General features: G+C 37.8%; 1 protein-coding gene across 1 annotated transcript in view; it reads right to left on the bottom strand.

Moving 5' to 3' along the window:
* RNF217 (ring finger protein 217) overlaps positions 1-14347 on the bottom strand; it is a 122810-nt gene that overhangs the window by 22715 nt on the left and 85748 nt on the right. Inside the window, exon 3 of the mRNA XM_087444046.1 lies at positions 10204-10368. Within this exon, the coding sequence (XP_087300172.1) occupies positions 10204-10368 (165 nt within the window). The remainder of the gene's footprint in view (positions 1-10203; positions 10369-14347) is intronic.

Below are 14347 nucleotides of genomic sequence, written 5' to 3'. Positions count from 1 at the left end.
AAAGCTGGAAATCAGTCAGTCTAATTTAGAACAGAAAGTCAGTTGGTTTTAAGGACATCTTCAAAAAATAACAGTGGAATACATACCAAGTAATAAAATTCCTGAGGAGCTAAATATTAAATAACATGATAAATAAAGTGGGTGTTTCCACTCTCAATAAAGAAAAAAGAAAAACAATGAAAAGCAAAACAAGACAAAAGGCAAATATAAGTTGCAAATATTCAGCATAACAAAACACGGCACGATTGAGTAATTGATAGTGAGCAAGGACGCTAGGGGCATTTTTCCTAGAAGTTGTGATCTCCTAGAAAAGGGAATGTAATCCTAGTTCCATAATTATATGTTCTTGATTATGTAAACACCCAACCAGTTTTTAAATGTTAGAATCACTCTTTAGAAAAAATAAGTAGTATATATTATATTGAAATGGAATGTGAGTGTTATTTAATTTGAAAATATACAAAGTTACAGCTTACACGAAATGGGAAATAGGGAAGAAGTGGAAACAACTGTAGGAGGGCTAATATCCTCATACACTAACTAAAATTTTTAGAATATTGAACAGAGTTTTAAGTACATTATTTAAAAGTAAAAGGTAATCAAAAGAAGAACTAAAATAATTACTATCAAAAATTGGAAAGAGAAGAAAGGAAGGAGATAGATAAGCGAAAGGAATCCCCATCTGTCATGTCAAACTAAAAGTGGTCGCCTCTATTTTAGTATACCACATTGCAAAAAATAAGATGTTGATTTCAAGAGTATTTGGTATCTCCTTCTATGTTAGCTTTTTAAACCCAATACTCTGATAATTTTAATTGTCCTCCAATGTACCTGTTTCTTATTAGAGAGAATTTCATATTATATTTCCAGCTAAGTCTTAGGATTGATTTACGATGACAGAAATTCTTTGAAGAACAATACTGTCCAAATCTTATTCTGCAGGATAGAGCTTTACTATAAATTAGCCCCTAATTTTCTTCTTGCTTCTTCATCATACTTCCCTTGGCCCCATGCCCCCTGTTCTCAGAAATCTTCAGAGGCCAGTTTTCTCCTCCTTCACATTCAGCTTCACTCCTTCCCCTCTGTGACTGTGCACTCAGCCTGCCAATAGCTCAGGTAACTCCTCTTCCTAACACATCTTTCCTTTAATTCCATGTGACCTTCCAGTCCACGATTACCCTCACCCTTCTATTTTTACCAAGTTTCTTAAAAGAATACTCTATACTCACTGCTTTCCTTACTCAGCTCTCAATCCCTCCTCAGCAACCCCATCTTACTGAAACACCCAGTTTCAGATCAGCTTTCCTTCTCCAGAAAACACTCATTCATTCATTCACTCAACAAATATTTATATGTTCACATGGCTCCTGCCCTCAAGGAGTTTACTGTCTAAGGTATAGATAGACAGTCAATTGTACAAATATATACTCAAGCTATGACAAATGCTACGAAGGAAAACTACAAGGTATGCAGAGAGTACATACAGAATACCTTGATCTGGTCTAAGGGTCAGAAGAGACTTCTCTAAGGAAGTGACATTTGATCTGAGAAGTGAAGGACACGTAGCAGTCCACCAGGTGAGAGGACTCGGAGGTGGGGAGAGCATTTCCAGCACAGCACAGTCATGGCACCGTATCCATGAAACGAGAAGCAACCTGTACTAGCCCTGTTGCAGCACTTCTCACTCTACATTTTAAAACTCTTTAATGATCTGTATAACCTCCACTCAAACCTCTACTCTCCCAGCTGATAAGATCTAAAAGGGCCCAGATCACATACATCTTGTTTATTATTTTATTAAAGGGACTTGCACAGGTCCTGTCACATAGTATGTTCTCAATAAAAGAACAAATGAGTATAATCCATGACCCTCTCATGGCCAAATCCAATGAACATGTTTTTAATTCTTATCTTAAGGTATCTCTCAGTGTCATTTAATCAGTTTATCACTATCTCCTCTGACCTTTGACATACTCTTACTTCACGACACCTTTTTCCAGGTGCTCTCTTATCTCTCTTAGGTTGCTATTTCTTCATCTATCCCTTCTTTCCATTCGTGACTCACCACTTTGCACATACTCTTTGGGTGATCTCCTCCATACTCAAATGGTTTCAACTTCCCTCCACTGGATCTCATTTCTTCATTTCCACTGTGGATCTGGCTCCTGAGCTGTGGACTCACGTAATAACCGTTTGCTGGATATATACCTATATGCCTTACAAACATTTCAAAGTCAAATAGGCAACACCAAAGTCATCACCATTCATGGCCCCCTAGCTCAACAACAACAAAATAAAACTAGGCCCATCTCCATCATTTCATCTCAGTTTATGGTATCACCATCCATTTAGACACCGGAACTAAATACCTGGGGGTTACTCTCTTCTTACTTCTCACACTCAATCACCAAGGTCACACAGTTTTAGCCCCAAGATATTATCTAATCCTTCTCCTCTTCTCCAGTCTCTACCACTAGCTTAGCTCCTACTGTCATCACTTCTTTCTAGATGTCTATAACTACCTTCATATAACCAACCTAAAAGATAAATTTGATACCATTATTCAAATTTACAACTTTTTAATCTGGAGGGTAAAATCTACGTTTCTAAACACTGCATGCAAAGCCCAGGCTTCTGTGTGCGTCTACAGCCCCACCTTTCACCACTTCCTTCTGTGAACCTTACTCAGGGAACCACAAAGTGCTTGTGGCTCCCGTACACAGAACACATGCCCTAGCTCTATGCTCTTGTACTGTTAATTGTAATACTCCCACTCCTGGATACTTTCATCATGCCCAAATCCATGCAAGATCCTCAACAACCCAGCTCTCCCTGGATTCCCCGAGATGAATGAGACATCTGTTTACTAGGAACCTTCCTACAATACTCTATGCAAAGCCCCACTGAAGGGCAATCCTGTTTTATCATTGTCAGTGTAACGGCCATGTCTCCTCTTCTGCGAGTTTCATGAAAAAAAGGACCACATTTCACAGAGCATGTAATGGATTCTCACCAAAAGTCTGTATAAAGAGGAAAGAAAAATGATACTCATTTATTAACAATTATCTATTTAGTGCTACCCAGTGCTCGGCATGGCTCTAAATGCTAGAGGTGCCTCAAGGATCAAAATAAATAAAAACTGGGGCTGGCCCAGTGGCACAGTAGTTAAGTTTGGTGCACTCCATCTTCGGTGGCCCGGGGTTCACGGGTTCGGATCCCAGGCATGGACCTACACACTGCTCATCAAGCCGTGCTGCAGCAGCGTCCCACATATAAGAAAGTAGAGGAAGATGGCACAGATGTCATCTCAGGGACAATCTTCCTCAAGCAAAAAGAGGATAGGCAACAGATGTTAGCTCAGGGCCAATCTTCCTCACACACACAAAAAACAAACCCCTTGCTCACATGGCTGCAAAATATATCCACTATTTCAAATAGTGATAAGTACTATAGTGCTATGGAGAAAAAATAAAGCAGATAAGGGGCATATTACCTATTGAGGCAGGGGAAGGTGGTGACTGAGAAGCAGAATTTTGCTCAAAGATACGAAAGGAGAGAGCTGGCCGTGAAGATATCTGGGGAAAGAATATCCAGACAAAAGGAAGAGCAAGCATGGAGAACCTGAGAAGAAAACGTGCCTGATGTTTTTGAAGCACAGCAAGGAGGGCAGTGTGACTGGAGGATGATGAAGGAAGCAGAAAATGAGGTCAGAGGAGTAACGGGGTGGAGGCGTGTCCAGAGCCTGATGGGTCAGATGGTCATTACAAGGACTAGCTCTTGTGCTGTATGAGATGGGAGCCACGGAGGGTTTTGAGCAGAGGAGTGACGTAATCTGCCTTATGTTTCACAGCCTCATGCTGGCTGCTGGGTTAAGAACACCGTGAAGAGGAAGCAATCAATCAGGAGGCTACTGCAAACATCTTAGAGAGAGAGAGATGATGTCTTGTGCCAGATTAGCGACAGTGGGAGTGCTGAGATGTGGTCACATTCTAGATACATTTTGTTGGTACTATTTACAAAACCTAATGACTGATGGGATGTGGGGTGTGAGAGAAAGAAAGTCTGGGATGATACAAAGTTCTCAACCTGAGCAGCTGGAAGGTGGGGTTGCCATTTACTGAGATGGGGAAACTGTGAGAAGAACCACTTTGGGGAGAGAATATATTTTGTTGAAGTCTATTAAGGCAAGTGAAGACAGTGAGCAGGCACTCGGATATATACTTTTTCTCATAGCTCCCCAAACCTTTATGATCTGCCTACGATGGCTGCCACCAATAAAACCTGTGCTTTGTTTTGAATTCTAAGTTGAGTTTGCTGCAGAAAGAAAAAGCAACTCTTAAAACTTAAACTTAAAATGAAAATAAATGAATCTAAGAAAGCTTTAGATCCTTTAGCAAAACTGGCCCCATCAGTATCCACATGGAAAATGGGCAGCTTTTTACTCAAACATTCCCCTGTCTACATAGCTCACTGGACTCATTCCTCTCAGAAACCCTCATCTACAACAAAGGCTCTCAAGAGGGGCTCTCAGCCCCCTGAAGACGCTTGAGATTTGTTTTTTTGGTAGGGAATGTCTGGTTGTCACAAAGGTGGCTGATGCTGGCATTTAAGGCTGTTCTGCAATGTTTGGGACATCCTGCACACTACAGTTTCTGGCCATATAATTTTCTAACACATTAGACATTCATATAGGTTAAAATCTGTTTGTAAGTATCTGAACATAGACCCTAACTCCATTTTACATACAAACAAAAAATAAGGTTTGCATGGTTTTATTTATTTTTTAACTTTTATTTATTTATTTTTTTCCCCCAAAGCCCCAGTAGATAGTTGTATGTCACAGTTGCACAGCCTTCTAATTGCTGTACGTGGGATGTGGCCTCAGCATGGCCGGAGAAGCAGTGCGTAGGTGCGAGCCCAGGATCCGAACCCGGGCCGCCAGCAGCCAAGCGCACGCACTTAACTGCTAAGCCACGGGGCCGGCCCTGCATGATTTTAATAGACAACGAAGTTTTTAGTTATATAACTACTGTGTAGATTGAGGAAAGATTGATTGTATTTAGAACCTAACTCCATTTTATATATAAGCCCAAAATATATTTGCATGGTTTTAATGAATATTGAATTTTCTAGAATATACATATATACATACACACATATGCACATATATGCAAACATACATACATAAATACGTATACACTCATTTTGTCCTCATTTAAAGTTGTCAAATATAAAGGATAGGTACTGATAATATTTAAGCATCACTTCAAGGTTTCCTAAATCCAAATTTATGCATTATAAATAGGTGCAAAAATCTGACTGCTCCTTTATGTCTTTTTTATTTTTGTGTGAGGAAGATCGGCCCTGAGCTAACATCTGCCAATCCTCCTCTTTTTTTGCTGAGGAAGACCAGCCCTGGGTTAACATCCATGCCCATCTTCCTCCACTTTATATGGGATGCCGCCACAAGCGGGTGTGTCCGTGCGCGCCCGGGATCCGAACCGGCAAACCCCGGGCCACCGCAGTGGAGCACGCGCACTTAACCACTTGCGCCAGTGGGCCGGCCCCTCCTTTATGTCTTTTAAGGTCATGGTACCTGAGCATTTACGTGTTTAAATATATATTATTTCATTATAATATTTTCACTTATTTCTATTTTATATTATAATTAGGACAACATATTGATTTTTTAAATCACATGTTAGATGTAGTCACATTATAAATTTAATCTCAGGATAGTAAGCAAATATTAAAATTATTTGTCATAAAAATGGAGCATTGGAAGCAACATAGTTTATATCCTAGAAAGTATCTGCCATCGAACAATGAGGCTTTTGTCACAATTAAGGTCTAGAGTTTGGCACACTAAGAAAACAGCAGCAGTGATAACCACTGCTCCAAATTTTGTGATTTCAAGCAATCCGGAGAGTTACAAATGGGTAATCAGTGGTCAAGAGGGAGCTATTTTATTTTCTGAATGGGCACTATTTGAAAGCAGTCATCAGCCCCATATGAACGTGCTTTTGTAGTGGAGTAGGAAGTGCTGGAGAACTGCAGGATTATCTATAAGATCCAATATTACACTCCAAGTTCTTTCTTCAGCAACCACAGGCTACACAGCCACAGCTCAGATATCGGAGCCCACAGACATGGCTTTTCTGCTAATTTTATGTGAATGAGAGCAAATTAATCATTTTCTCTGAAATAACCCATTCTTGCCCAAATCATCTTATTACAGGATTTAAGAGAATAAAATATCTTGAGGGAAATATCATGACAAGTAAGTTCCTTTAATTTCAAAGTCACAATAAATTATGGATGAACATAATTCACTCTCTCCTGCCTGCTTTTTGGTCCACTTAACCTCTCTGAAACTGTTTTTACACATGGAAATGGTGGTAATTACCTCTTCCTCACAGCTTTCTTTTAGATGAGACAGCAAATGTAACTTACATATTACTGAGCCTATCATTTTATTATTACTGTGTAACCTCTCAAAGTTTTATCAAAAGACGCTTAATAAATAAGATCTGTATGGCACACTGGAACTTAGCATCTTAGTATCACATCTAAGGATTTGATGAGACAATATGAGTATAAAGCTACAACGCAGACTGACATGTAGTAAATATTAGTCTATGCTGGACAGTATTATTATTAATGTTACTGCACTAACACCACAAAGAAAGATAGATCATTGTACAAAGGCATTTTCATGAATAAAATAAAGATGTCGTATCAGAATTCAGCACTCTCTATTCATATCTTGGCATTTCTTTTACAAAAAGAAAAGTGACTATCCTGTCACCTAGAAATAGGGAATATTTTGACCCTGAAATTATAAAAATAAATGACTTAATTACCCATTAATTCAGAAATTACATTAATTATACGTTAGCCTAAGAAAATATATAATTTCCTAACTAATTATCTCTATTCAATGTCTTGTAAAACAGCCTAAACAGAGATGTGAGATTATTTATATAAAAGGAAATTAAGGTCAGCTGCATGTAATCTAGCCGGCTAACTGTGACTATATTTGCACCACATTACACAAATGTTGATGTAAATATTTCTCTTCTCTGACATTAAAGAAGGTAATTTGAGGGAGGAATATTTGAGGAATTCCCCTTTAATTTTCCAAATTAAAAGAAAAAGCTAACCGTATTGAGAAATATTAACTCCAACTTTGCTTTAGTAAGCCTAGTACTCTGAGCAACATTTAACTTTAAACTGAGGAAGGAAAGAAAAAAAGGTAATAGTCAAGTCCTTAGAGGTTGTGTAGGCAAACAGAGATGTTTAAGGAACTCCAGAAAGCTGTGATGTTATAATCTTTCTGTCACCTTGTTAGATTTTATTTATTTTTAATCATGAGCTATTTCAAACACTTTAAAAACTAAAGATAATAATGTAACCGACATACATGGATTCACCACCCGCATTTAAAAATTGTTAACATATTGAAATATTTGCTTCAGAAATATTTTTGAAGAAATAATGCTTCCTTTATATACTGCTTCTTAACTTCAACTTCCCGCTTGCTTTAAACTGGCTTGCCTCAAATTATTGGGTAAAAGGGTCTAAAAGTGTGTCTGCTTCTCTTTTGAAAGTAGATACGTTAAAAAAATATATACTGAGAGGGCAGAAATCTGGCCTTTGGAAAGATGAGGTTTTAAGAATTCAAAACTTCACAAATGAAAAACATGGCATGGCTAACAGTCAAAACCCGGTTAACTGTAAGACAAGTGACACTAATTGACTAATATTAAACCTTTCGAGGAACAAATAGAAGGTTAGATCATTAACCATTCTTACAAAGTTCTCACCCACATTTTTTTTTTCTTGGTGAAGAAGATTGGCCCTGAGCTAACATCTGTTGCCAATCTTCTGTTTTTTGCTTGAGCAAAATTAGCCCTGAGCTAACATCTGTGCCAATCTTCCTCTATTTTGTATGTGGTACACCACCACAGCAAGGCTTGATGAGCGGTGTGTAGGTCCACACCTGGGACCTAAACTCACAAACCCCGGGCTGCCAAAGCAGAGTGCATGAACTTAACCACTACACCACCGGGCCAGCCCCCTCACCCACATTCTTGATAGCTTTATAACTTTTTATCTTTACTGATGCTTATTATAATACTAGACAATAATATTAGAGATTTCTAATTATTCTTCTAAAATCTAAAATTATTCAGGCCTTTAGAAACATCCAGCAGGTTGCTACCACCTGACATACACTTATTAATAAATTAAAATGAATATTGTAAAATTTCCCATAAATAAATGGATATTTTAAAAAGTATGTATTAAGCAACGAAATTACATGTGGTAGCTACTTTCTGGAAAAAAGGAAATAATAAATCACTTTGCTTTTTGCTTTTAATTTAGTCGGTTTATGGAATCTGAATCTTCCCAGAAAGTAGATTCTCTGCTACAGGTAGTCATGTCAACTGATTCCACGGTTCCTTGGCTCCTTCCCTTTCAGCCCCAACCTTTTAGCTATTACTTCAAAAGGAAACCAGCGTGTATGCTTTCTCCTAACTGTTTATCTAGGAAGTTGTTAGCGCGGTAGGTAAATTCCTTACGGTTGGCTGCTTTTTCTTTCTATACATCAGAGTCCATTTAATGTTAGATTGTGGAGTTACAGTAATAAATGTATGCTTTTATGTATTACCTCAATTCACTGGAGAATTTCTCCAATGTATAATGCTGCAGTATTGCTCATTCAGAGCCAGGCGAACTGGTAACTGTTTTTATAGCTTTCCAGAGAGATATAAAGTATACCTATGAACAAAGTGTTAAGTAGAATGACTTAACAGCACTCCTAAATTCCTACCGGCCTTATTTAGTTTGAAACTGAGCAATAGCTTAGAATAAACTGAAAAGGCAAGATAAAGGGGAAAAGCCCTCATTTTCTCATTGTTCTTCAATGGATGAAAAATAAAAGTGTCCTGAGCAATCAATGCAGTGATTTTAAGCAGCCCTAGAATCAAAAGGATAATTGTGGATGAATTTGCCTCCTACAGGGAAAACAAAGAAAGCTTTAGCTCAAACATCTTTAGGCATCACTTTTAAGAGAGTCAGGTCATCGAAACTATTTCAGAAATTTCTTCCAATTGTTAACAATGCAACATGTTATTTCAAGCAATACTTTTACCTACTCCATGTATAAACTAGTATGTGAATTTGGTATAGTGAATCTGTGCATCATATTTATGCTCATTAATAGGCTTCAGAACACACTTTTACTGCTTCAAGTTAAATTCACAATGATTAATTTTTTACAATTTTCTGATAATTCAAATTTCATTTATCTGGTGCTAAGTCTCCAGGAAGGAATTGTAGAATTGTTCTTAAAAGAAAATTCGTCCTGGTTGAGACACGATTTCCAAAGATAAGTTTGGCAAAAAGTGGAAACCACATATAAGAGAGTGTACATATACATATAAACACATATAATTTTCTAAAGTGAGCTTTTTAAAAAAACCTTCAAATTTCAACAGATATCTATCCTGTAAGCATCAACTTCAAGTTTTCTGGCTGGATTTGCTTGCTGATTTCTCTATCGCAGACTCTTCCCTGGCTGTTCGCATGGTTGACTTTCAACATGTAGGTCTCAGCTCAAATGTCTGCTAAGTCTTCATTACTTGCATGATTATTAAGAGAAAAATGAAAAACGGGCTTCCCTAAGTCCTGATTTTAGCTATCAGCTTCTAACTCCCCAGATATGCCAAAAGCAAATGATCAGTTTTATGTAATCCTAAAGTGATAAGCAATGGCAGAGGCAAAGAAAAGCAAAAAATTGCAAAAAGTCAGAGCCGTCTAATGGAGAAGTGATTACAGTACATGTGGCAAGCTAGAAATAAGACTTTTATATCATTTTCATACTAGCTTGTCACTGTATACACATCTCCATTTTTAAAAGGAAAATACGAATTTTGAAGTTTAAAATGAATATTTGTACGTAGCCTCCTTAAACTTTGAAATGTAATGCAAATAAGACTGTACATAGTTCCTATATAAAATATTCAATTTAGTTATGTAATATAATTACTCTTCTAAAATGAAACAGCAAATATTCTTAATCTCCACACTAGTATTAAGAAAGTTATACATATAATTCACTTCGATATTATAAACATTATTGTTCAGTGATATCCAGATGCACACGTTTCTTTCCTTTCCTCCTGAAGGTCATCTCACCTTGCACTTTGGACACTTCTGGGCATTCCTCTGCCCATGTTCAATCTCGCTGGCCCAGTGACGCAACAATTTGTCTCCTTTTTTGTACTCCTTGCAGTTAACACCTTCATGCCAAGGAGAGTGGCACTTAAAACACCAGACGAATTGGCAAGTGGGGCACTGGATCTGTGTAAGGAAAAGTAATATTAAGTACTAGTAGATATACTGAAACTGTCTAAAAGGATAAGAATGGTGATGCTTGGGGAAATCAGCTAAAAGGTTATAATTTGTCCAGATTTAAAATATCTCCCCCTCTACAAGACCCTAACTACAATGAGACACGACTATTCTATCATTAAGGGAGGAAAGAATTGCCTTGGCAAAGATGATTTGGCTGTTTGTAGACTACATTGGAATTAAACACTTGGGACATTCTGGAAATCAACTTGACCTTAAGAAAATCTCCTAGATTGAAGCACAGAGTAAAACCTGAAGGCTCACGATGCCTCATTTCCACACACTCAGGCTGCTGCCCTTAAATTCGCCTTTCTCTTGAACCAATTTTCCAGGCATTTCCATTGCTCTTCTTACCAATGGTTTCATTCACTTTTATATAATCAAAGTCCCACAGATGCTTCAGCAAATGAAAAACACACTGGCAAATAAACTGCTTTACCAGTATATGCATAAAGCACCATCTAAAATAATGGGTACCTGGGTTTGCTATTAATCTAAGGGAGGTTGATTATAAAAATAATACAAAGGATCCTAATGGAAATATATCAGCATGGTGGTCCTGTGGCCTGTACCTAGGAAACTATCAGAAAGATGTCTTTGTATTTTCACTATGTGGAAGTGTATGTGTGACTGTGTGTGTGATAGTGGAGGTGTATGTGCAACTGTGTGTATATGTTCATTGAAAATATCTATCTTCCACTTGACATGGAAGACATTTTATCTGACTTCCTTTATTTTGAATGACAGTGGAGCATCCCATTCTCACACAGTATTTCCGGTCCTCACTCTCTGAAAACATGGGCGTAAACTGACGTTCCCAGCCCTGTTTGATTAAAGGGAATTAATAAAATGTCTCACTATGAACAACACTGATGACTGACTCTTCTCTGTGCTGCTGCATGTTACTTCACTGTAGCATGAGCGAATTGACTGACTACATTTTGAAGATTGGTTAGAATGTCTTTTGGTAAACTGTACACAACATTACCACTTACTTTCTTGGAAAACCACTTTTTTGACAACGGTGGTTCCAATATAGAGACTAACTGAGAGGCAATGACGATCACAGCTCTTCTGTTTATAATACAAAGCACTGTGTTTACACTTATGTCAAGAATATGTTCTTCCCATGCAAATATGAAGTAACAAAAGTAATTTTGCTTTTAACTTATATCAAAACATAATAGTATTTTGTCATAAATTTTTAAGATCTTCATGCTTATTTATTTGTTGAAATTCTGTTACATGGTAATGTTTATACTGCTGCCTTACATGCGTTATTTATGTTTATCAACAAAATAACGCTGCAAAGTAGGTATGAACATCACAAGTTTACAGATGAGGAAACTAAGCTCAGAGAGATTAAATAACTTGCCCAAAGTAACATAGCAAGTATGTGTTAAGAAGAAATTTAAACATATGTTTGTCTTGCCCCAAGGCCAGCATTCTTTTCTCTGTGCTAAACACTTCCTCACACTAAACAGCATTCTTTCTTTGACGATTAAAAACCAAAATGTAAAGCCAAAGAAGGTCATGTGGTTAAACTATTTAGTAAGTCAGGATTCTACATGATTACCAACATATGGTGAACTGTGAAAATCCTTTTCAAGATTTTACTCACATAAATTAGGAGACTCCTTGGCAAAAAAAAAAATAAAAGGAATGTTTTTATTCCATCATTTAAAGTAACTGTTTTTGCCTTTTCTGATCATTAGAGTTAAAATAAGTCATTTTTAAACCAAGAAGAATGAGTTGAAGTGGGTAAGCTCCAGATAATAAAACAATATAAAATGATCCTTCCACTATGTCATTGACTAACACAGAATAGATGTAAATATCACATGGGGCCTATATGAATATAATTTTCGAATGTGGTGAACGAAATAGGGAAGAAGTCAGAAAGACTCGTTTTTTCTCATGCATCTGCCATTATGTGAAGCACTTGAATATTTAATTCAGTTCTCTTCTATTAGACATTACTCATAATTCTAAATCACTGAACTTTAGTATTGTTAAATTTAAAAAAACCTCTGGTTTTTAATCAGTCAGTCTTAGATTATATTTATGAAATGAATAGAAGAATAAATGCAATGGTGCTTTGAAACTGGGATTCATTCTGGGGCTATCAGACATTTTAATGGTTCAAGGATCTTTGTGGTCAAGTGCTGAACTATCACATCTATGTATCTCTAACGAAGACGATTATAAATATGTGCTTATCCTAAACCAGAATCACAAAAAATCGGACACTCGGTATCCATACCACAGACTCTGGCTCCCAACTTCTCATAATAAATAACTAATAAATAAGTCCACTGCAGATCTTACTGCTAATCCTCACCAACAACACAGACTTGGTGACAAACTGTGAAAGGAGTTTACAGCAAGCTCTCAAGTGAAGATGAACACTTTAAATGCATACCAGACTGCTCACTGTCTCCCACTGAAAACATTAAAATAACTATAGCTTTGCTTTGGATTAAAATAATAAAAGGACGAATAGCCAACCCCAACAACTTTGGTATTCAGAGACTGCACCTGAATTGTCTAAATACTGACTTTTTGGTCTGAAGATGCCTTATTCATTCTGACCTTAACCATATTCAAAATTGGCCTTATATGAAACACATATAGATATCGACACTGCATCTTCCTCCACTCCTCTACTTATACTAATTCCTCCACATGAACTGCCACATCACAACCACAGACCTCTCATGTGGAGTAATTATATTCACACAGAGGTCATCATGCTCTATCCCTGCTACTCAAAGTGTGGTCGGAGAAGCAGCAACATCAGCATCACCTGGGAGCTTGTTGGAAATAAAGAGTTCATGTCACACCCCAGACCTACAGAATCAGAGCCTGCGTTTTCACAAGGTCACCAGGTGATTCACATGCTAAAGTTTGAGAAGCACCGCTGTATACCATGTGACCCCATCTCTCTGGCCAGGTTGCACCAGAGATGAGTCCCTAAGTCAAAAATATGTACCCACTGGCTGGCAAGCAGCCTGCAAGGTGGCTGGCATGAGCTTTGTGCAGCAGGGTGCTCATTGTTGAACAGAGATTAACTGAGACAGATTTTCTCTTTTGAGGAGTGTAATGGGGATACACATACACTCTACCTTTGCTGTGCAGGCAAAGAGAAAAAAGCTGAGTGACCATAGTACAGACCACTGGAGAAGGGAACAACATTCTCATCCAGTGAGACAATGTAGGGGCTCTCATGAGCCCGGAGCTCGTGTCTGATTCTCCGTGAGGCCTGCCTGGGTGGCTGCTGAGGCTGCTTTCTTGCCCTTCCAACTTCCTGTGGAGTCTCCCAGTAAACCAACCCCTGAGTTAGCCTGAGAAAGAGCACATCTCTGCTTCTTGTAATTGGAGAAAGTCCAATTAACACAATCTGTCTACTGAAATCTTATCCAGATCAAATGCTACTTGCTTCAACAAGTCTCCCCTACTCCTCTCAACCAGATTCAGTATCTTTCTTCCAGAACTTACATTAGACACGCAGATGTCTAACCTCCCTACCAGCCTACGAGATCACTGAGGGCAAAGGCTGGGTCTCATCCATCCTGCATTTCCTGAGTTAAGTAATGCAGAACTTCTGGCACATGGTAGGCACTCAGTAAGTTATTTGTAAAATGAATTATTTTGCACACAGCAAGTACTACATATTGGCTAACGTTAAACAACTTCAAAGAAAAACCAACATATCTAATTTACGACCAGTGGCTGAGATGGTATCACTGCTTCTTAGATTACCAGATGATGTTTCCTAAATATTTTATCCACAAGACATTTTACTGAGCATCATGATTAATATGCAAACTCTTCTACAAGAGCAGGGCTGTATGTGTTTCAAAAATAAAGTTATCAGAGTTAGGAATCTTGGTTAACTTGCCCCAGAATCTATGAAAAATAAAAGAAT

Source organism: Ceratotherium simum, chromosome 19 (assembly GCF_057802395.1).
Source record: "Ceratotherium simum simum isolate JZ-2026a chromosome 19, ASM5780239v1, whole genome shotgun sequence".
Classification (NCBI taxonomy): domain Eukaryota; kingdom Metazoa; phylum Chordata; class Mammalia; order Perissodactyla; family Rhinocerotidae; genus Ceratotherium; species Ceratotherium simum.
The sequence above is the reverse complement of the archived record's forward strand: the minus strand, read 5'-3'. Positions and strand labels throughout refer to the sequence as shown.